Below are 23,467 nucleotides of genomic sequence, written 5' to 3'. Positions count from 1 at the left end.
TGTAAGCCAAGGACTACCTATAGAGGTAGGTCTCAATTGTAGCCAAATGTCAATTCAAATTGAACAAAATTGCCCTGCTTCAACTTCTTTCCTTCTTTCCTCTTGTACCCTAAATTAGGGATAAAATCCCCCAATCTACTTTTTGATCATTAAATGCTATAAGCATCAGTATATATAACACAATGCCTTACAAGTAGCAACAGTTGTTTATAACAGCAAATTGTGAAGTACCCTGTTTCCCCCAAAATAAGACATCCCCTGATAATAAGCCCAATCGGGCTTTTGAGCGCATGGCAATAAGGCCAAGGGCTTATTTCAGGGTTCAAAAAAATATAAGACAGGGTCTTATTTTCAGGGAAACACGGTAGTAAATGCAAATGATGGTGGGTTTTTTTTTATTTGTTTTTTTAACATAACATTCCCTGGGATTACCTCTTCACATATATTATGCAGCGAGACTATGGGGCTGACCTACACTTCTAACATCCGAATTTTCAGTGGCGAAGCAGCCATCTGAATGGATGAATGAAGTTGCTACAGCATATTTTGGCTTCTTTTTGATTTGAACCCTTGTTCAGTTTGGGAACCCTGAGCAATGAAAGGGATCTCTAACATCCATCTTTAATGGTGTGCATAGTCCATAGGGATCATTTTCAGGTGAACAAGATTCCTACATTTGTAAATGCTGTATGCATGAGAGAATATTGACTGCAATGGATTATTATGCAAGCTACATTTGGCCTCCCTCTTCCCTTAGGGGACAGCAACACTAAAGGAGTTAGCAGAAACCAAAGTATAAACTAAGTATACCTGCAATTTGAAAAATTATCAAGTTCTTTCAATATCATTGCTGTGGCTACAGCTGGTTGCCATGATTGCAATCATTTATATACTTAGCATTCAGTGTTTACTGTAATTATTTAAAAATGAAGTGTGAACATTTAACATCAACATGCAACACCATTTTAGTCATCTCAAATAAAACTTTTCAGCAGAAAAGGCAGGTTGCAAGGCCTGTAACGTTTTTAGCACTTTATGTTTTACATTTCATTCTTTAGTACCATTATTTATTTGAACTATGTGTCAGTGTGGCTTAGTCATGTTGTTTTTGGAGGCTGTGGGAATATGAAAGGGAATAAAAACCAACTGTCGCAGTTGATTGGAAATAATACATTTAATTCTGGAGGGCAGAAATAATAAAAAGCATGTGGGCCTATTTATCTCTGCTTGTCTGATCTTTTTCTTTATATTATTACTAAATAAATCAAAACTTCTTGTGGTTCCAACCGTAACATAACATCTGTAAGCATCTGATTTACATATTTAGTATTCAGTATTATGGCTGCCAACTTTAAAGGAAACGACTGGATGCTAAATCACATTTGAAATGCATAAGCATGCACATTTTCACAGTTACCTTTCACTGAGTTTTTAACATTGATTAGCTATCTTTTTCTCTATTTCCTCAATTTAGAAAACAATCTGCTTTATGGCTGCAGCAACAGGGAAACAGAAGCACAACATTCCTGCTAAACAAAATGTTGCCTCTATTTGCCAAATATTGGTTCACTTGATAGCACAATTCAGCTGAAGCAGGACTAATGAGGCTTTGAAGTATTGGGTTATAAACAAGATTCTGTGAGAGGGTTTGAAAAACAGGACAGCTTCCAAACATGAAAGACAAGCTGAAAATAGCATAAAGCTCCTTCTCATCTCATCATTACTCTGCTTTCCTTGGGGACAAGCAAGATTTGGCATTCTCTGGTTCTCTGAACCCTCCTTTAAAGGACTATTGGAGAATCCTTCCTTTATTGGAAGGAAATTTCAGTTGAAATGATTAGTCAGTCCAAGGCCAGTATAAAGATGTCAAAATCTTGAATGAATGAATGAATGATTGCCTCAGTGATAATTGGGGATCCGAAGCTGTCAGTCCAATGAAGTAGATGAATACCTGAGTAAATAAGCACATAGGGGAGCTGATTATTATTAATTAATTAATTAATAATATTATTAATTATTATTAACCAATTATTGTGAGATGATTTGTATTGCTATTGTTTGATTGATTGATTGAATTTGCATGTCCCATTCCAAACAACTCCGGGCAACTTTACAGAATTAAAACAATACAGGAGAAAACAACCACAGTAATAGAAACAGGAAGCACAAATCCTCTGTCCATATTCCTCACAATGTGTGTGCCCATCCACCCATCTAACCCAAGGGATGTAGTGCTCCAACACTGGAGGTTTTTAAGAAGAGATTGGACAACTATTTGTCTGAAATGGTATGGAGTTTCCTGCTTGAGCCAATGTCCCTTCCAGCTCTGTTATTTTGAAAAGCCAGGTTTTTAAAGAGTACTTTAAAGATGGGCAAGGTGGGAACCACATTCATCTCCAGAAGTGCCCCAAACATAGATGGTTTGCCTTCTAGGTTCCATTAGGTGATGTCGTTTGATTAAGGGGACCTGAGCAAGCCAATCCTATCAGAACACACAGGATAGGCAGACATTATGGGAAGTAGATGGTACTTCAGATAGGTGGATCCTATGCCATGTAAGGCTTTATAGGTAAGAACCAATTTGTTAGATTATGCCCAGAAGCTAACTGGCAATTAGTGCAGCTCACATAGAAGGGTTGTTACATGGATAAAGTGAGGCTTGCCCATCACTGCTTGTGCTACGTTTCAGATCAGCTGACACTTCCAAATAGTCTTCAAGGGCGCCCTATGCAGAACCAAATGCAGTAGTCCAACTGTGAGCTAACCAAAGTATGAATGACTAGTGAGAGACCAGAAAGATGTCTTAATTACACTCCAATCCTGAATGAAGCAATGCCCTCCTGCTCAGGACTAAAAGTGGAAGATTTCCAGATTGAAAGATTGGACAAACAAAACATTAACAGCCATTCAGTCTTGCTACATGCTGACTTTTACAGTCCCTAAACACTGGGACAAGACCTAGAAAGGGTTGTTTATTTAGCCAGGAGTCAAGAGATACAGAGTGACCTGACCATTTCAAAGGACTCAAGTTGAGTTCCTCCACCTTCAAAGCACATTGCAACTGCCCCAAGACAAGGTCTAGTGTAGGACCTCCAGCTTCAATCATGGCCTCAATAATTTGGGACAAATCTATGGTTGGCATGATAGCCATGAACTTCTGAGTTGTCCCAGTTTCAGTGCTTCCTGGAGACAAATCCTCAAGGACCATTAATTATTGATATTTCCTTAGAAGAGGTAATCAACTTTTAATATGTAATGCAAATACATGTATCTATTGCGGTGATGATGTTGTTAGAAGCGATTGTATCAACAATGTGATCTAACACAATACTGCTAAACATTTATAGCTATTCATGTAAACAATATAATAAGCTAAGAAGTGAATTCTCTTTTTTAAAAAAAGAATGTGAAAAGCATTTCCATGCAGTAGTGAAGAAAAGATATGTAACCCTGCAATATTTTGTAAAGACTAAGGTGAGATTCAGCCTCTGAAAGTGAAAGAGAAAGGTAATCATTTTCCATGATTCATTCAAACGTCTCTCCCTAGACATCATTCAGTGTGCTACCTTTTTTCTTTTTAAGCCAATTTTCTGTTGGAACAAACTAATATATGCCAGACTAAACATGAGAGCAAACATGAGTCTGAGGGATTGCTTATATTTGCAAAGCATTTCTGTTCCAATTCTATTATTTAATACATGTTATCATTTTTAAAGTAAGAAGTAGAACTTGTGCCAAAAACATTCACAAAGGGTTTTCCTTTCAGCAAAATGAAACAATAACCAATGTATTGAAGCTATCACAGAAATCCTAAAGCCATTATCACATTATTGGTTCTCTAGCAGCAGAGGGACAGGTTAACTAAATACAATGGAAAAAAGGTCAATTTGGACAACTGTCATTTATCTTCTGCTTGATTTCAACTATACTTATACTCTGGGCAAGGAAAACGAAAAAGCATTTGAAGCGAACTGTGGGTTGAGATATGATTATTTTCTTTCTAAATTTAATAAGTAGAAATATTTGTTGCTTAAATAAGAACACTTTCTCCGCACACCCTCCAGATACTATTCTAATGCCTCAAGGGGAATGAGTGTGCAAATTCCATTCATAACATTATGAGTGAAATAACTTACAACTGGGTTAGGCAATTAATTTTCTCATGGGTTTGCATAAGAAAATGGGACTGCTGTGGAGGGCTGGAACTCCGCTGCCAACGCTACAGGCCGTAGGACAGCTGAAGGGCCAGATATGGCCCACGGGCCATAAAATGCCCAGGCTTGACTTTCAGTTTATTGCTCATTCATATCTTACCAAATCGGCTCATTATGATCCTAAGTAAGGCATGAGCCACTGTGGCGCAGTGGTTAAGAGTGCAGTACTGCAGGCTACTTCTGCTGACTGCTGTCTGTCTGCAATTTGCCAGTTCAAATCTCAGCAGGCTCAAGGTTGATTCAGCCTTCCATCCTTCCGAAGTGGGTAAAATGAAGACCCAAATTGTTGGGGTCAATATGCTAATGCTGTAAACCGCTTAGAGAGGGCTGTAAAACATTGTAAAGTGGTATATAAGTCTAAGTGCTATTGCTATGTTAGACCAGAAACTCTTACTATGTCTTCTAGTTTTTCAGGATGACAACACATCCAAAAAAATATTACCTGTATGTTACCTGCAAGTGTATAAAAGCCCTAGGTCAAGAGGAGCTATCAGCTCTATAATAAATCTAGTGGTAATAGTCAGGATTACAGATAGAAATGTTTTTGTCAAGCTTCACCCAAACCATTTCTCAAACATGGACTAGGAGGCAGAGATTCAAGAGCACAGATCATTTATAAACTAATTTAATTAGCATAAAGCTCTTGATGCTTCTAGCCCTTACAGCATTTTTAAATAAACACTCAACCAATAAGAGAGCAATGTAAATCCACTGACTTTATGAAACATTAGATTCGTGTGATATCCATTGGTTTCCATGTGTCTGCGGAGATCTCTCTTGGCACCACTAGGTTTTTTTTTTAATATTAAAACAAACATTTTAATGAAAGAACTAGAAAGCTGTGATATTGCAAAACAGCCAGTCAGCCTCTAGATCAGGGGTTGGCAACCTTAAACACTCAGAGCCACGAAGGTCCTAACCAGAAGTCCCCTATTCAATTCTGGAGCCAACCAGAAGTCCAGTTCCCCCACCATAGTCTCCTCCTAGTGTGGCATCATTTTTCCTCTGCCGACCAGAAGTCCAGTTCCCCCACCATAGAGTCTCCTCCTAGCACGGCATCCTTTTTCCTCCGCCGATCAGAAGTCTGGTTCCCCCCCCACCATAGAGTCTCCTCCTAGAGTGGCGTCCTTTTTCTTCTACCTGTCCTAACAGAAAGCCCTATCAATTGTGGAACAGACTGGTGACAGGGAGCCACAGCAAAGGGATGGAAGAGCCATATGCGGCTCCAGAGTCATGGGTTGCTGACCCCTGCTCTAGATATATAGACTTCAATTTTGAGCATTATATTTATTTCCAAGACTGCCTCTAGAACTCAGATTGGCTCCAAAAGTTTCTTGAAAATGATTTCTGGTTGCAACTTAGTGCTTTGTTTGGGAGTATACCCAACAATCCCAAAGGGGACAAAGGCACATGAAAATAGTGGGAAGCATTATGCAAAAGTTGTGTGATAGAAGGTACAACTGAAATGTTCTTTAAAACCAATGACTCATCAAGAGATCCAAACATGCTATTTAGATCTAGCATCTATTTGTTAATAGTCAGTGACAGCCATTTTGCAAAACTACTCATAAATTCAAAATGTCATCATCCATCTAACAACTGTTCAACTGAAGACTAGATTAAAAATAAGATTGTAAGAACAGGGATTGGTCTGGAGTTACCCTTAAACTCTAGGGGTGCCTCCCCTAAACTGAGCATTCTTTGAATATCTGACTTCAGCTTCCAGCTCTCCCCCCCAACCCCAGCCCAAGTTGTCAAGTAACACCTAAAATTTGAAATAGGTTTTCAAGACAAAGATTTGTAACCCTAGCTGGGCTGACCTTCACACTGGCAATGATTACTTTAAATCAACATATTACTTTTGTAGATTACTTTTCTCGGGTTTTTGACAACTTGCATTATTATAATTGTTCTTTTATCATTGTTGACTGTAGACTCGTTGGTTGTGTCTTTAATAGAGAAGGACAGGGAGGAAATCAATAGTGTGAGAGAGCAGGGCTCCAAACAATAATTTAAATGCTCTCGGGGAAGCAAACTATTTTTATGGCAGACAGATTGTAAACCATGTGTGTTTTATGCATTTCCTCAAATGAAGACGGTAGAAACTCTGCCATGAAAATGTTCCAAGTAAATCCCGGGTTGGACAAGTCCAAATACCTGTGGTTCCTCCAGCATGCTCATATGTCAGATCCAAATGATAAAATCTTCCCTAGGAGTTTCCATAAGCCAATGCTTTTAGGATGACATCTCCAAGCGGTCAGCTCTGTGCTGTCAAAGGTGTGATTCAAGCACATATTTCGGGCCAAATTGTATTATAGCCATTTGTCTTGTTCCTCTCTCTTCTGACGCTACATATAGGCATTCAGTACAGTTAAAATCGATATATACCATATAAAAAAAGAATATTCCGCTTCAATTGAGATGGGGAAAGAAGAGGTCAGCATTCCACCTCCCTGTGCTGCAGTTCAAATGAAAGATAGGGTTTGCATAAAGTTTGATTTAAGTTTGGTATGACAGCTAAAGGCATATGTAATATCATACTGAGCTCAGCTCTAAATGATAAGATGTTGAATCCTTCTCTGTGGGTTCAAAATGGATCAAATGTCACATGCAAAAACTTCCTAGAGCCATGATGGCGAACCTATGGTATGCATGCCACAGGTGGCATGCAGAGCCCTCTCTGCGGGTATGTGAACCATCGCTCCAGCTCAGTCCTTGTGCTGCGCATGCGCTCGTGCCTCCCGCCAGCCAGCTGGTTTTCGGATCTCTGCCGCGCATGCACAGGGGGCGGGACGCATGCAGGGGACAAGCACGCATGCGCAGGGGATGGAATGCATGTGCGGGGGTCGCACGAGCGTGGGAGGGCAGAGTGCACACATGGGGATCACACGCACATGCACTGGGGGGCGGGGAACACACATTGCATTATGGGTGTGCGTGCGCGCTTTCAGCACTCCTTGCCGAAAAGGTTAGCCATCACTGTCCTAGAAAATCCTAGTTTTGTTTAGCTGCTCTAAAAGTAAGTATGCCCTCCTTACAAGAGGACTCCCGAGTTGTGTCTTCTGGCATGAGAGGGAAAGAGAGAATACTTCAACCAGTACATAGAGCAACCTGTTCTACAAAGACTTGAATTTAGCAGCTGCTCCCAATTTGCTTTGAAAATAGAGGATGGCGTTGCTTATACTATTTTGCTTGGCAATCAAGCTTGTTTCATAAATTCAGTCCTTTTGGAACAATTAATCAGTTAAGACATTCAAGTCTTCGAGCGCAGATATATGCATCTAGCAATTCTCAGAAAGGAAATACTGAATTATCTAAATCTGGGAGAATATTGATTCTTGTTTGCATTGTCAGCCATTTACCACATCCTGTAAAATTACTGAAGAACATATTTTGAAGGAATAATCTGTGTATTAATGATTAGCCAGAACTAATGTACATAGATTGTCAGACTCTTAATTTCAATTTTTATGTGTGAATCAAAGAACTAATGTAACATTTAAAAATACCCATGACAAACTTCGATAAATCTTTGAAAATTTTTGAGAATTGAATGTAAAAGAAAAAAGTACAGTACAACTTTAAGCACTGTTATTATTCAATGCTAGTCACAGTAATAACAGTCACATGCTTTCTATTTAATCCATTTTATTAATGTGATTACAAATATCCAAAATATTTTCCCCATTTAAAAATGTTCAAGAACCAATCCCACAACATGCTATGAAAAGAAAACAATCTCATTTTTTAATATAACCGAAATAAGTTCCATTTGCTTTTAGGATAGCTTAATTTGCAATTCCTCTGGCAAGATTTTTATAAGCATTGAACTGGAACTGGAAAAAATGGTGAAGAAAGGTTCAAGGATCCAGTGTTTTTGTTTTTTTTTAATTTAAAATAAATTGTGTCCTCTTTGAAAGTCCACTTCATCTTCAAACTTTTCAGTCAACTTACTTAACTTTCTGTTTCTTCCTTGCTTGAAACTGTTCTGTTTTATTCTTGATAGATTTGACTAGCATTGACAATGCAGGATCTAGAGATGTTTTGGCAACAGGTTTCTTCTCTGCCACATTGTCCGGCTCTCCTTTTGATTCAGTTGACCCTTGATGCCTTCGACGAGCTTTCTCCTCTAAAATCTTTTGCACTGCTTTTGTTTTCTTAAAGTTTGGATCAGAAGGATCCAAATTATACAAATGGGAAGTATACATGGCTTGAAATCTGGCATCATCAACATTTACCTGCCAACAGCAATAAAGGAAATTTTATTTGCCAAAAGAAAAATGAGAAAACGGTAACTATATCATGCAAGATAGATGTTGCTTAAGAGGACATACAATGACCTTCAGACTGAGGGAGCAGTTCTCAGTAATGTTAAATACATAGACGGAGAATCTGCCAAGAGAGCATATATTTCACAATATGTTGGAGCATGTCTTACCCTACATGAAAATACCATTCATCCCCTGCAGTCACATAACCAGATTTTGGCCCTTGGCAACCATCTCACATTTACAACTGGTTGCAGTGTCCCATGGTTACATGCCTGCAGATTGTTTGTTTTTTGCCTGCAAAAAAAATCTTCCTATTTGGAAGAATGGTTTCATACTTATGACCACACGAATCACTTAATGACCACTGTAAAAACAATCATTAAAGTCAGCTGTGGTCATGTGGATGCCTCAACTTATGTCTGTCATGACTTATGACCAAAATTCTAGTCCCAATTGCAGTCATAAGTTGAGGACTACCTATGCATTCTGTTCACTTTCTTACTATTTCTTCCGAGTCTTCTTATATAAGAACAACATAGAAACCAAGGCCATGCTGCTCTCCTGAAAACATATGAAGAGCAACTTTTCCGATCAATCTGTATTCCCCTATTTCATAGACCAAGAGCTGATCTGAAATAGTCAGAGAAGCCATATTCTATAAACTTTAGAATTAATTCTATATACAACCCCTATTCCTCTTTCTTGCATACCAGCAGAATTATTCACAACTGCACCTTCCTAAAATACTAGCGTACACTAGCAATAGAATTCTTATACAAAAGAATTGTGAAGTATGCTTCAATTTCTATTTTTTTTTTATAAAGACACATTCCTTTTGCTAAGATGGAAACAGTGTGGAGACCTGGACCACAGAGCCAACAGATTTATTGTCCGTGAAATATTCTTGGAAACTACTTATGTGAGACAACCTCAAATGCGTAATGAAAGTATTTTTCAAGAATACGTTTTCAGATAGAAAACGCAAAGGAATTCTTTTTTGAATGAGAAAGATTGATACTATGGAAATAAGGTATCATCAAAAGGAAAAATTACAGGAAAAGGGATGTAGGCATAAAACAAGCAACTTTGCATGTAAATATTTCTGTGGCTATATATTTAGATTGACAGAATCAAAGTGGATGAGAACAAGAATAAAAGTGGAGAAAAATATCAAACTTGGATTTGTTCTTCATAATTACATACCTGTGTGTCACCAATTAAAAGTGATGGAGTTCCTATTACTAGTCCTGTTATTGAACAACATTGCACATGAACTGCAAAAGTTAGATCAATTATTTATATGCTTGTTTTAGAGAGCCAGTTTAATGTAACGGCAAAGAAACCACTTAGTTTAGCGTAGGCCTAGAGACTTGTGAGTTCTAGGCTTCCCCTAGGCATGGAAGCCAGTTGGGTGACTTTCAGTCCAGTACACAGGATGGTGGTGATGAAAATGGGAGGAAGAATTATCAGGTATGTTCACTATCATGACTATAAAAAGGGTGAGATATATCATCATCATCATTAGCCTCCTTCTATTCCATTTACCTACATTCTACATATTCATGAAAAGACAAGGGCAAAGGAAGAGTATGTACCATTCATTCCTATTATGCCCAAATAAGATTTCAGGAGTAAACAATTACTTGGGGCTTAAGTGATATGGGGCAATTTATCAAAATGACAGGAATGATACTGGCTTTCCCTGAAAATAAGACCCTGTCTTATATTTTTTTGAACCCCGAAATAAGCACTTGGCCTTATTTTCGGGGAGTCTTATTATTTTGGGATGCGTGGAACAAGACGGGGCTCCTCTTGCTTTCTTACCTGATTTCCAGCTCTGTCTCCCTAACACTAACTGGAGGAAATGGTGGGGACCGGCTGCGCATGCAGTTAAATATTTTTGGGGAGGGCTTATTTTCGGGGGGGGGGCTTATTTTAGCGCATGCGCTCAAAAGCCTGATTGGGTTTATTATCCGGGGAGATCTTATTTTTGGGAAAACACTGTAATAGTAAAATATATTTTTATGTTAATAGCCATGTGGTTATTAGTGTATATTAATTCAAAATGATCTGTGTGTTTACTACATTTCAGAAAAGGGCAGCCCATTATGTTACCTGGAAGTCATCTGTCACCAGTTCCTCCTTCTTCATTAGCAGCTTCTTTTTCCTTTTGCTCAGGTTCTGCTGTTCTACAATCTTGTCATAATTGAAGTGACACCTTTCCTCATCATCATCCATCATCAACAACAAAGCCATTTCAGCCTATTACAATCAGAACAAAAAGGCCTTGTTTGTATCCCACTTCAAGTAATACAGATTTCAGATGTTTCTATATCTCAGTCAAAGACTGAAGTGCTAACGCAGGACTGGAACAATCATAATAGCTGATCTATTTACAAAACATTTTTATTAGCAAGGATAAGAGTGCTTTATTATAAAAGGGAAAGAAAAAGCAATTAATTGCATTACCCTCACTGTAATAAAACTAGATTAAGAATTCTAATCTCTGTAATTTATTTGTTATGTTTTTAAAACAAGCAGCTAATGTTTTTAGCAATTTGAAAATGACATACTTTTTGACATATCTATATATCTACAAATTAAGCATTTGCATTTACACATGGTAGCTCTAATTGTGTTTATTAGATATGTTCAAAATATTTCCAAGTCAAAATGTTCCAGTTTTAGACAATCACCTTTTTGAAGCATTAAAAAAAAGACAAAAATGCATGTCTCACTACTATAATCTAACTGGCATACAAAGAGCAAACCCTGGCTTGTCCTAAACAACTAATCAAGGTTTTATTATTGTTTAAATGGGAGGCCACCAGGAAATATTGCAGACTTTACTGGGGGGAAAAACACTCTGGAAAAGGACAACAACAAATTACTTCCACAGTGGTACAGAAATACAATATGGAGTTTTTCCTCAAATCACTAGAAGTCAAGCTATATTCAGACTTTACTAGTACCTTAACATGACAGTCAACATCTGGCAACTGCTTAAACATGATCACAAATAACAGACATTTCAAAGCAGCCGTGTATTGTTCCAAAGATATACAATATCATGACATTATGTGGAATGTCCCTGAGGAAACATTTTCCATTGCCTTTCACACGGATGCTGGTGATGTTTAAACTGATTCAGACTACATGGCAAACTCTTGGAACGTCTTGCAAGTATAGGCATTTCAGAAATGAGAAGAAAGAAAGCTGGCTTTCTGAGAAAGTCATCCTATGATTTATTGTCAACAAATCTTGCTACACTGGCTAATACAAGAGAATCATTTCACAAAGTGGCATCCGTTCTTCCAATGGAACTTCCATCTCATGTCTTTTTTTTAAGGAATAAGAAATAAATTCTATTTTTCTATTAGGTTTTCCCAGCCACTAATTTTCATAGTCATTTTAATTAGGGGATCATCCTGATTTCCTGCAACATAAGCTGCTTCTTGTTTCAGCACATTGGGTGATATTCATGTACATTAACCGTCTGAAGATGACATGCAGCTCATTGTTAACCTTATCAATACAAAGCCATGTAGCCACATGCATAAATTAATAAATGCACTGGCAAAGTAATGTGAACTGTGGTATTTACAGGTAGTTTACATACTGATTTTCTCAAAGAATGTTTGCAGTAAAAACATTGTGGTTTCAGAATTTAAAAAAAGGGGGGGTGACATCTGCTCCTCTCTCCTGTTTAGACATGGATTGGGACAGCAAGAGAGAAGACTCCCCTATTTCTCTCTTAAGAGATTTTAAGCATTCCTCTTCCCAAACATCCCTTTTCATTTGATTCTTCCTCTTCTGATGGATCAAAACACCAATATTGAAAATGAAAGCACATTATGTTTGGACACTTGATATTTTTCAGGCTTGTTTGCTCAGCTCTCCTCATCACTGGCATTCTCCAGAAGTAAGGCTTCACCGAAAAGGAAAAAAACAGCTACCGTATTTTTCAGAGTATAAGACGCACCTTTCCCCCCCAAAAAGAGGGTGAAAATCTGGGTGCATCTTATACTCCGAATGTAGCCCCGCCCAGCTTCTCAAACGGAGGTTTCAGAGGCTGAAAGAAGCTTCAGAAAAGAAGCCCCCAAACAAAGCATCAGAGGCTTTTTTTCTGAAGCTCTGTTTTGGAGGCTTTCAGAGGCAGGAAAAAGTTTTTTCTGAAACAGTTTCAGAAGTTTCAGAGGCAGAAAAAAAAGGAAAAAAAAGCAAAAAGAGTTCACAACCAAGGAACCTGTTGTTAAAATTCACCTCTGGGAACAGCTGATTGGGGATATTCCAGGAGGCCAATCCACCTGCCAATCAGCTTTTTTCTTATTTTCCTCCCCCAAAAACTTACAGTCCGATGCGTCTTATACTCCAAAAAATACTGTAATCCTTTAGCGCTGCTAAAGCCAACATTTGTACCAGTCTTGTTACTACTGGAAAGACCTACATGAGAAACGTTTTTAAACTGGGACAAGAATGTAAGGGCCCCTTTTTTTTCTTTTTCTTTTTTTTTTTTTAAAAAAAAGCAATAATAAAAAGAACGTTTTGGTTAATTCCTGAAAATGATTATGCGTCTCAAAGAGTGTAGCCTCACATCTATTTTCAGCCTTAAGAATGCAATTGTTTGTTTTCATATTTTTTTTTTTTTTAATTTGATTTATATGCCGCCCTTCTCCGGAGACTCAGGGCGGCTTACAATTTGAGGTATAGGTATCTTATGAACAAAAGGCAGGTTCTATTTACCCCCGACAGCACAAGTACTATTAGAAGTATTCATTCCTATATCTAACATTAGTATTTCTTTAAAGTGACTCCTACCTTCTGCTTTTCAATTTCTTCTTCTTCAACAGCTTCTCCTTTCTTTAATGTTTTATTCAAACCTAAGCAGGAATAAATGTTAAGTATTAAAACACACATAAATAATGGTCTGTAATAGAGATAATAGAAAACTTTCTGAAATGTCAGGTTTTAAAAACATAATAGAATTTATCTGTGGAAAATAAGACACGAATCATCTTCATGGGGGGAAAAGGTTTAGTCGGAGATTATTTTCCTCAAAAGAAAGGACTCCTGCTATAAAGGGTGGCCTGAAGTACTTTAAATGGATAACATTTACCCCAATAGCACTTCTTTTTTATTTCTGAGATTCTTAGGAGATACAAATATAGATCTCATAATGGTGCAAAGTCTTTTGAAAAGAGAAAAAGGAAAAAGAGAGAAGGGAGATGCATGCTAGACATAAGAAAAAACAAATCTCAAACCATGTTTTAGGAAGTAAAATAAGCAAATGTAACATCATGTGCAGTAAACATTATGTAAAAACTGTTTTTTTTTTCTTTCTTTCTTTCTTTCTCCCTTGGCAAGCACATAGGAAATATCTGTAAGTAATTCATTCAAGACGCTTGTTCCTGTATCAAAGCTATATGAAAACCTTTTGAGAAAAGCAAACCGCAATGCTGTGTGTCTACCAATATATAGAGACTTGGTTTCCAAGGCTGAAAAATAATAAATTCATCATCTTGCAGATGGGTTTTCTTTTTCTTTTTTGCTAGAAAGCTGAATATATTAACTATACAAAACAATCTGACTCCTTTCATTCCTCTTTAGTTTCTGTAAACTCTGGTTTATAAGCCTATTTGTTCTGAAATCATTGGTTGCCCATAGTCCCAATTCAAGATACCAGTTATCACCTTTAAAGCCGTTTGAAGTACACCCCATGTATACACCAGTATAAATCAAGCAACAGCTTCAAAAATCATATCTTCCCCATCTAGTTTGGTCATTTAAAAAGGCTCTGTTGCAGGTACCTCTCTTTCACCAGATGTGGGCCAGAAGAGAGACCTTCTCAATGGTGGCCTCATTTTCATGGAAGATTATTTCTTTGCAGGTATGGAAAGCAACTACTCTAAAGATGTTTCTAAAACCAGCCAAATTAGTGTTGTTCCACTAGGCATTTCACTTTTAGATTAGTTTAATTGAATAGTACCTATTTAAGATTTCTGTTGTTGATACATAGACACACACACACATACTGTATGCATGTACTTGTATGCACGCACTCTATTCCTCTTCTGATATTGCTGTATTGCTGTGTCGTGCTGTCAGCTTTGGAAGCCATATTAGCAACGGAAGCTTCCACGCTGCCACCTTCTTGTGTGTGGGAAAGTAGGAGGGGGGATTTAGTAGAGGGAATGTAGTTAGATGGAGCGTTGGTCCTACCTGATACGTTCCTTCTCGTTGAGTGGAGACAGCAGCCAGCGTGGGTAGTGCCCATCCAATCAGCTTGAAGGACTGAGCCTGCCAATTATTCTTAGTCCCGCCCTTGTTGCCGGGCAGCCCAGCTTTTGGCGAAGACTGGAAGACAGACTCGGTGTGTGGGACAAGAAAGGGAACCAAAGGACAGAAAGAACAGAAAAAAACAATCCGGGTCCAGCTCGAGGAAAAAAAGGGGGAGGGTCTGGCTGCTGTCTCCACTCAACGAGAAGGAACGTATCAGGTAGGACCAACGCTCCTTCTCCATTGAGAGTGGAGACAGCAGCCAGCGTGGGACATACCCAAGTTCACTGTCCCGATGTCAGGGGGGGAGCACGCTGGACCGCATTGTCCTCTCCGGCAACAACCCTTTGCAGAACCCGGCGACCAAATGAGGCTTCGGCCGACGCAAACTGGTCGAGCTTGTAGTGCCGGATGAAAGGACTAGGAGAAGTCCACGTAGCCGCCCTACAAATTTCAAGCAAGGAAGCCTGCGTCGCCCAAGCCGCCGTCGTAGCTGCGCTGCGGGTGGAGTGAGCTGTCAAACCTGACGGGCGGGGAAGGGATCTAACATCATAGGCTGTGGCAATCGTCTGGCGAATCCAACGACCAATGGTTGAAGACGAGACCTTACTGCCTTGAGATGTAGGTAAGAAAGAGACGAAAAGCGACTCCGAACGACGGAAAGGGGCTGTCCTCTTTAGATAAATTCGTAGGGCCCGCCGGACATCAAGGGAGTGCCAACGTCGTTCCCGAGGATGAGAAGGCCGGGGGCAGAAATTTGGCAGAACCAGCTCCTGTGCACGATGAAAAACAGAATTGACCTTCGGCACGAATGTCGGGTCCAAACGGAGTACCACTCGGTCTGCGTGGAAAACACAAAGGTCCGAACGAGTGGACAAAGCGGCGAGCTCGGATATGCGGCGAGCCGAAGTGATGGCCACTAGGAAGGCAACCTTGCAGGTGAGAAGTCTGAGACTGGTAGTCCGAAGTGGCTCGTACGGAGGACTCGTAAGAGACTGTAAGACCAGAGGGAGATCCCAGGTCGGGTAACGATGCAGAACAGGAGGGCATAAGTTCTTTGCTCCCCGGAGAAAACGCCGGACCAAAGGGTGGTGAGCCAGAGATGGCAAGGAGCCGCAGGTAAGTACTGAAGATAAAGCTACAATGTGTCGGCGGAGAGTGTTGGGGGAGAGACCCTGGGAGAGACCCTTTTGCAAAAACATCAGAATATGTATAATAGACGGTTGGAAAGGCGAGACACCAACCTGACTACACCAGCTGTAGAAACTCCGCCAGGTGGCAGAGTAAATGCGTTCCGTAGAAGGCCGTCGGGAGGATAGTAAGGTATGCACAACATCTGCTGGAATTTGAACTTCCCTCAAAGTGCACCGCTCAACCTCCAAGCGGTTAGATTGAGCCAGGCCGGATCTGGGTGCTTCAGGGCGCCTTGCGAGAGAATATTGTCCGAGAGAGGAATGCGCCACGATGGGGTCACCGATAGGGACACGAGGTCCGCAAACCAGGGTCTCCGAGGCCAATGAGGAGCCACAAGGATCACTTCCGCTCGCTCGGATAGAATCTTGCGTATGACCCTGGGAAGGAGGGCCGTCGGGGGAAATGCGTACAGAAGGCCCGACGGCCATGGAGTTCGAAGAGCGTCGACGCCGGCTGCTCGAGGATGAGGGTATCGCGAGAAGAACAGCGGAAGTTGGGAGTTCTCGTGAGTCGCGAACAGGTCGATCACAGGATGGCCGAAGCGGAGAGACAGCTCCTGGAAGATGAGCGGAAGGAGACGCCATTCCGCATTGTCTATTTGACGGCGACTCAACCAGTCTGCTTGAACATTCTGAGCCCCGGAAATGTGTTCCGCCCGAAGGGAACACAGGTGACGCTCTGACCAGATACCCAACGCGACTGCCAGGGTTAGAAGAGATTTCGATCTGGTGCCCCCCAGTTTGTTCAAATGAGCCTTTGCGGCGACATTGTCCGTAAGGACGAGGACATGAGCTCCGGAGACTAGACTGCGGAACGACTTTAGAGCCAAGAAGACAGCCTTCAGTTCCAGCCAATTGATGGGATGTCGAGCTTCCGAGGGACTCCATGTCCCTTGAGCCAGTTGACCTTGGCAATGGGCTCCCCAGCCCAGGAGACTGGCATCCGTCGTCACCACCACCCTCGCGGGCTCGAGGAAGAAGCAACCTGCTGAGAGAGCGGGGGAGCGCCACCACCGAAGGGATCTTCGTACCGCAGGAGGGAGAGGGATCGGCTTCGATGAAGTGCCTCTGCCGGCCTTCTGCAAGGGTAAGAGAAACCATTGGAGTTCCCTGGCGTGCAGTTGAGCCCAGGGAACAATAGCTATCGCAGATATCATCTTACCTAAGAGTTGAGACAAAACATAGGGGGAAACCACCCGACTCCCCTCAACCCGGGAAACCAACTGCCTTAGACTAGCTTGTCTGTCGGGAGAAAGAAAAACTTTGCCCTGAACCGAGTCAATCAGGGCACCCAAATGCACTAATCTAGTGGAGGGAAAGAGATGGCTCTTTTCCAAATTAACAGAAAACCCGTGAGCCGCCAGTGTCTCAACCGTCAGACGAATATCTAAAACAGCTTGCTGTACAGAAGGGGACAACAAAAGAATATCATCTAAGTAACACAGGAGACGAACTGAACGGATACGGAGTTGAGCCGCCAAGGAAGCCAACACCTTCGTAAAGGTGCGGGGGGCCGAAGAAAGGCCAAATGGGAGAGCCCTATATTGGTAGTGAGCCCCGTCATAACAAAACCTTAAAAACCGTCTATGGGAAGGGAGGATAGGGATATGAAGGTAGGCCTCGGTTAGGTCAATGGAGGAGAGGAGATCGCCCCTCCGAACACCGTCCAGGATTGATTTTAATGATTGCATTTTAAATTTTCGGTACACAACGTATCTGTTTAAACGTTTGAGGTCCAGAATGGGCCGCCACCCCCCCGATGACTTAGGGACTAGAAAGACCCTCGAATAGAATCCCGAACCCTCTTGACCGGGAGGCACAGGTTGGATAGCCCTGATGGTCAGGAGATGCTGAACCGATGAATCCATAAGGGACTTCTTGACTGGATTACGAGAAATCGGACAGCGGACAAAGGTGTGAGGGGGGGGGCAACAAATTCAATGGCCAAGCCGGATCTTAAGGTGGCGTGGACCCACTTGTCCGAGGTGGATTCTTCCCAGACAGTAGCAAAGAGACCCAATCTACCGCCAATGGGAGGATCCAAAGGGCAATCAGCGACGGCGACGGACGAAACGACCTCCTCCCCCTCGAAAGGGCCGCTTAAAGTTAAAGGGACGCCCTCTGAAAGACCTATCGGAAGACCCCCGCTGCCTGCTGAAAGACCCATCTCTCCTAAAAGTGGAAAAGGGAGAAGAAGAAGAGGACCCCCCATCCGCACCTCTGGAGTAAGAACGAGAAGGGTAAGGTGAGAAACGGGGTGCTCCTCTCCGGAAAACAGCAGCTAAGACCTTCTTTTTGTCCCTGGTTTCTGTGAGGAAAGGATCTAAGGCGTCCCCGAAAAGCTTCGTACCCTTAAAGGGAACCGAAGCCAATCGCCACTTATGTCTAGCATCTGCCTGCCAATGACGGAGATATAACAAACGACGAGCCGTGACTGCCGAAGCCAAAGATTTTGCGGAGAACCTAGCAGCATTCAGAGTTGAGTTGGCTGAAAATTGAACGGCAGCTACGATTTTATTCAGGTCTTGCTTGATACGAGTATCTCCGGGGGCTAGCTTTTCTTGTAACTGACGCAACCAAAGCAACGTTGTTCGATTAAAGAAGGATGCCGTAGTGGTAGCTTTAATCGCCCAGGAGGAGCTTTGAAAGGCCTTTTGAAGGACTTGATCAGATCTGCGTTCATCAGGACGGAGACCTTCATCCGGCTCGCCCGGAACATTGGAGTTAGGGAGAAGAGCTGCAACAGGGGCATCCACCGAAGGAATTTGGAGAAGGGCCTCCAAATCCGAGGATACTTGAAAGTTTCTTTTGTCATTAGCCGAAGGTAGGGGAGCAGATGCTGGAGATTCCCACTGACGTTTCACAACATCCAGAAAGAGAGGAGGAGTAGGAACGGATGTTATAGGCCTAGCTGGTTCCGCGAACATCGGGTCCAAAGATCCAGAGGAAGACGAAGGGGGTACCGGATCCGCATTTGGAGAGGATAAACGGGCCGTATTAACAGCCTTGAAGAGCAAAGATTTGAACAAGGCTTGAGGGAAGAGACCCGTGAAGGTCGGCTGATCCGGGGGAAGGTTCTCATCCTCTGACAGGTCAGAATCAGGATCTCCGTCGTCAATCAAGGCTGAAGGATGACTGTAGTGAGAAGAAGTAGGAGAAGCGGAGCGAACTGAATGTGAACAGCCTTCGTCACTGTGGTCCGCTGAAAAGGGTGAAGGCTCTCTAACCGATCCATGTCGACTGGAAAGGCCCGAACGGGCGGCCAAGGATCTTTGAACCGCCGCCTCAATCATCTGCTGTAGCTGATCTGGAGGAACGAACGGATCCAAAGAGCGGGCAGGCACAGATTCAGGGGAATGAGCCGCCTGTGATGTTGCTGGATCGGGGACCGGTTGCTGAGAAACTGATCCAGAACCCCACAAATTTTCTTCGGAAATAGTCACTGGGCAATCTTGCAGAGACAGCTGGTCAGGAGTAGGTGAATGGGACACAGTGACTGGAGGTGGATTAGAAGGAGCAGGTTGTTGAGAGGAAGGAGGCAACTGAGCGGATGCCTTGTCACATAGTCTGGTCAAAACTTTGTCTCTACGTTTTTCTACTTTAGAAGAAGATGACAAGCCACCCGTGGAAGACTTGTGGTGAGAACGTGAGCGTTGAGAAGTTTTGGAATGAGACCTGGAATCTTCCATGGCAGATTGTTGGGTAACAGACGTGGAGTCTGATTGGCCAATTTCGCCTGCACTGGCCTTCCGGCCGTGCTTAGACTTAGAAAGGGCCTTAGGCATGACAGACAATAAGACTGAATGTAAAAACCCCACGCACCAGACTGTGCCTCAGTAATTAGATTGTGAGTAAATAGAAGGGAGCGAGAGGAACTCCGCAGGAGGCAGCGTTGAATAAATTATCAATTAATTTTAACCAATCAAATGTCAGACAGATGAAATTGGGAGCGTAAGAACTCCACAAATTGTAAGGTGTGGTGGGGAAGGCCCGAAGCAAATTTGAAACGTTGGTGGAGGAGGGCAATCAATCAGCTAATCAATCAGGTAATTAAGACCACAGTCCTGTGGCCGTAGCAGGCAATTAAGGCAAAGGGGGGGGGGCGCGAAGCTCCACTAACAATTAACGATGGAAGCGCAGAGGCCCACAATTGCTGTAATAGAGTAAGGGGGGGGCGCGAAGCTCCACAGGGCACAATTTTAAAACGCCCACGGATCCGGACCACTGCCACACAGAAAGAGGGGGCGCGAAGCTCCTCAGCTACTCAGGCAACAACCTCGTTTAATAAGGAGAGAGCCTGCGGGTCAATATTGGAGCAGCAGCAACCGGCACAGCCGCGTAGAGGAGGGGGCGCAAGGCTCCACAGAATAGCCACTCAGCCCGCCACGCTTCTCATCTAAATATAATTAGCCTGTGGCAAGCGGTTGTAAGGGAGGCGTTCTGGGGCGAAAGGACCTCAGCCGGCAAGAATTGTTAATGAGGAACCGCCGGCTGCAAAGAGTCGCGCTCTCTCAAACGGCGGGAAAACCTTGCAGTCCAAAATGGCCGGCGTCGCTATAAAGCGCCCGCCGCAACCGCCGACAGTAAATAGAAGCGAAAGTGGTTAAATGCAGAGGGCGAGGAGAGCGCAACGGTAGAATGTCCCTCGAAGATCAACGATCCTAAACCCTCCTTGTGAGGAACGAGGGCAGGGAATCCCCACACCCCTGAACAAGTCAGGGGAAATCGAAGTAAAGGGAAGGGTTGGGTAACTCACAAACTCGATGCCAAACCGGTCCAAGTCAGCAGGAATAATCAACCAATGTCCAAATCGAAAGCCAGATCACAGTCAAACAGTCCAAGTCAAAAAATTCAGAAAAACCAGCACAAAAGGGATAAAAGGGAGAATTTTAGCCAGAGAGCAGTCCCACACACCAGCCAGCACTGAAGGACTGAGCCAAAAACTGGGCTGCCCGGCAACAAGGGCGGGACTAAGAATAATTGGCAGGCTCAGTCCTTCAAGCTGATTGGATGGGCACTACTCACGCTGGCTGCTGTCTCCACTCTCAATGGAGAAAAAATAGCATTCTTCTTTTCGGTCAAGGTCATGACAGTCCTGCAACTGGAGAAAGAGTGGTTGGAGTGATATCTCAAGATGGGACGGGTGGTGATTGGACAATGTGATGGACTGATGGGTACAGGGGATGGATTTGGAGATTTTGATTTACTGAGAGAGAACCCAGAACTCTCAGATTCGAGTTTTCCCAGATGTGCCAGTATACCTACTCTAATAAATGGAACTTTGAGAAAATGCTTGCCTCTAAGGTTTTAATTGGAGTTGGGGTTTTCTGGAACGCATTTGGGGCTACAAATAAGTAAGCAAACAAACAAACACAAAATCTACCTACACTGCTTAATGGATAGCTTTCAATAATTAAAAACATGAAAAGCACAATTTAGAGTGCTGCACAATTTCTGTAATGTACTTGTCTTGGCGTTATTGTATATAGAAGCAATTTCCTGACAAGGCAAATTACTTTTGAAATCAGGAGTTGGTCAAAGCAGCTTCCAGAGTATAAAATGCAAGGGCGCCATCTCTGAAAATTAAGGAACCCTGGTGGCTACACCTAATAAATTCTATTAACAGTTTCATTCTACAGAGCTTGAGCATCGTTTGCAGTTATGTGCTGAATCTGCCCTAATCACCGTACAATAAAGCATTTTTGGAATATAATCACATTTCACTTGTAATTTTTTTTCTATCCTGATTTGATATGATTTACTAATTCCAGCCCTCTCCAGCAATTTCAAATGAACCAATGGCAACAGTAGAAACAGACAAAATTAGAAAATGCTGTTATTTCTGTATTATTCAAAAATGGTTCAGTAGTTTTTCTGCTCTTATTCCTACTTTTAAATAACAAAAAATGATTAAACAGGTTTTTTAAAAACACATATAACAAGTACAAAGCTGCCGAAGGAGCACTGACTGCTTTTGTCAGAACGTCTTGGATAAAACATTTGACAAGTACTGTATCGTCTTTAACAATATAGGATAGCAAAACTGACATCTAACCTGATCTCCCAAGTTCCTCAACAAAATATGGATCATTTAAATCTACATCAGATGGGCATTCATCTTCACTCAGCGTTTCCTTAACGGCAGCAGCCTGAAACAAAACACACTATATTTTCAGTATTAAATACTACCAGTAGTAATATGATTAAATACATCAAGCATAAATTATTCAAAACAAGTTTCAAGAAGTTATCCCAAGGCACAAACCCTCCATAGAGGAAGAAAGTGATTTCAAACAATTGCTTTGCTGACAACCAAGGGCTATAGGGATCTATGTAGACATCTTAAGAAAGGAAATGTATCTTGCTTTATAAGGAAATGTATGAAAAAAATTGAATTGCTAGCACAAAATGATGCAGGATTGCCATATATGTGTGTGTGTGTGTCTTAATAAGCCCAATCGGGCTTTTGAGCGCATGGCAATAAGGCCAAGCGCTTATTTCAGGGTTCAAAAAAATATAAGACAGGGTCTTATTTTCAGGGAAACATGGTGTGTGTATATATATATATATATATATATATATATATATATATATATATATATATATACACATACATATATATATATATACATACATACATATATATATATATATATACACACATATATACACACACACACACACACACACACACACACAATGAAGCAATGCAAAAAAGAAGTGAATACAATAATTTTTGTTAGTGAAAAATGTGTAATCCATTTGGTTCACTTTTATTAGAAATGCTGGTAACCCAGTAATTTTCAAGGATCAAAAAGTGGCATAGGCCAAATTTGTGTACTTAATTTCCAATGTTCAGGATAATCCTGAATTTCTGAAACATACCAAGATATTATGCAGGGACACTTCTCTTTTTATTATGTTTAAATTCTTTGTCTTCTTGGTCTTGTTCAATGTTTACCTCCCCTTGAGGAGGTAAACATAAAGAGAAAAGAGAAAGAGAAAAGAGAGGTAAACCGTTCCAAACTCGACTGCAGAAAATATGACTTCAGCAACAGAGTGGTCAATGCCTGGAATGCACTACCTGACTCTGTAGTTTCTTGTTCAATGTTTACCTCCCCTCGAGGAGCACCCGGAGGCTCCAGCTGGTCCAGAATGCAGCCGTGCGGGTGGTTATGGGAGCGACGTGGCGCTCCCATGTGACTCCCCTCCTGCGCGAGCTGCACTGGCTCCTGGTGGTCTTCTGGGTGCGCTTCAAGGTTTTGGTTACCACCTTTAGAGCACTCTATGGCTTAGGACCGGGGTATCTACGAGACCGCCTTCTGCCACCAGTAGCCTCTCACCGACCAGTACGCTCCCATAAAGAGGGGCTCCTCAGGGTGCCGTCGGCAAACAGTGTCGACTGACAGCCCCCAGGGGGAGAGCCTTCTCTGTGGAGGCACCCGCCATCTGGAACGAGCTCCCCCCGGAGATACAGAGGATCCCAGATCTGCGCACTTTCTGCCGTGCCATT

General features: G+C 42.0%; 1 protein-coding gene across 2 annotated transcripts in view; it reads right to left on the bottom strand.

Annotated features, from left to right (window-relative positions):
* Positions 1-7,845: 7,845 nt before the first annotated feature.
* The window catches only part of ESF1 (ESF1 nucleolar pre-rRNA processing protein), a 44,166-nt gene continuing 28,544 nt past the window's right edge, over positions 7,846-23,467 (bottom strand). For both annotated transcript variants that reach the window (XM_034432396.3, XM_034432395.3), the window contains exons 12-15: positions 22,010-22,103; positions 13,304-13,365; positions 10,601-10,747; positions 7,846-8,452 (exon numbers count right to left, since the gene is read on the bottom strand). In XM_034432396.3, the coding sequence (XP_034288287.2) occupies positions 8,165-8,452; positions 10,601-10,747; positions 13,304-13,365; positions 22,010-22,103 (591 nt within the window). In that variant the 3' untranslated portion in view covers positions 7,846-8,164. The remainder of the gene's footprint in view (positions 8,453-10,600; positions 10,748-13,303; positions 13,366-22,009; positions 22,104-23,467) is intronic.

This window comes from Pantherophis guttatus, chromosome 1, assembly GCF_059756535.1.
Source record: "Pantherophis guttatus breed Tessera chromosome 1, ASM5975653v1, whole genome shotgun sequence".
In the NCBI taxonomy this organism is placed as follows: domain Eukaryota; kingdom Metazoa; phylum Chordata; class Lepidosauria; order Squamata; family Colubridae; genus Pantherophis; species Pantherophis guttatus.
Note: the sequence above shows the minus strand (reverse complement) of the source record. Positions and strands in the feature narration are given on the sequence as shown.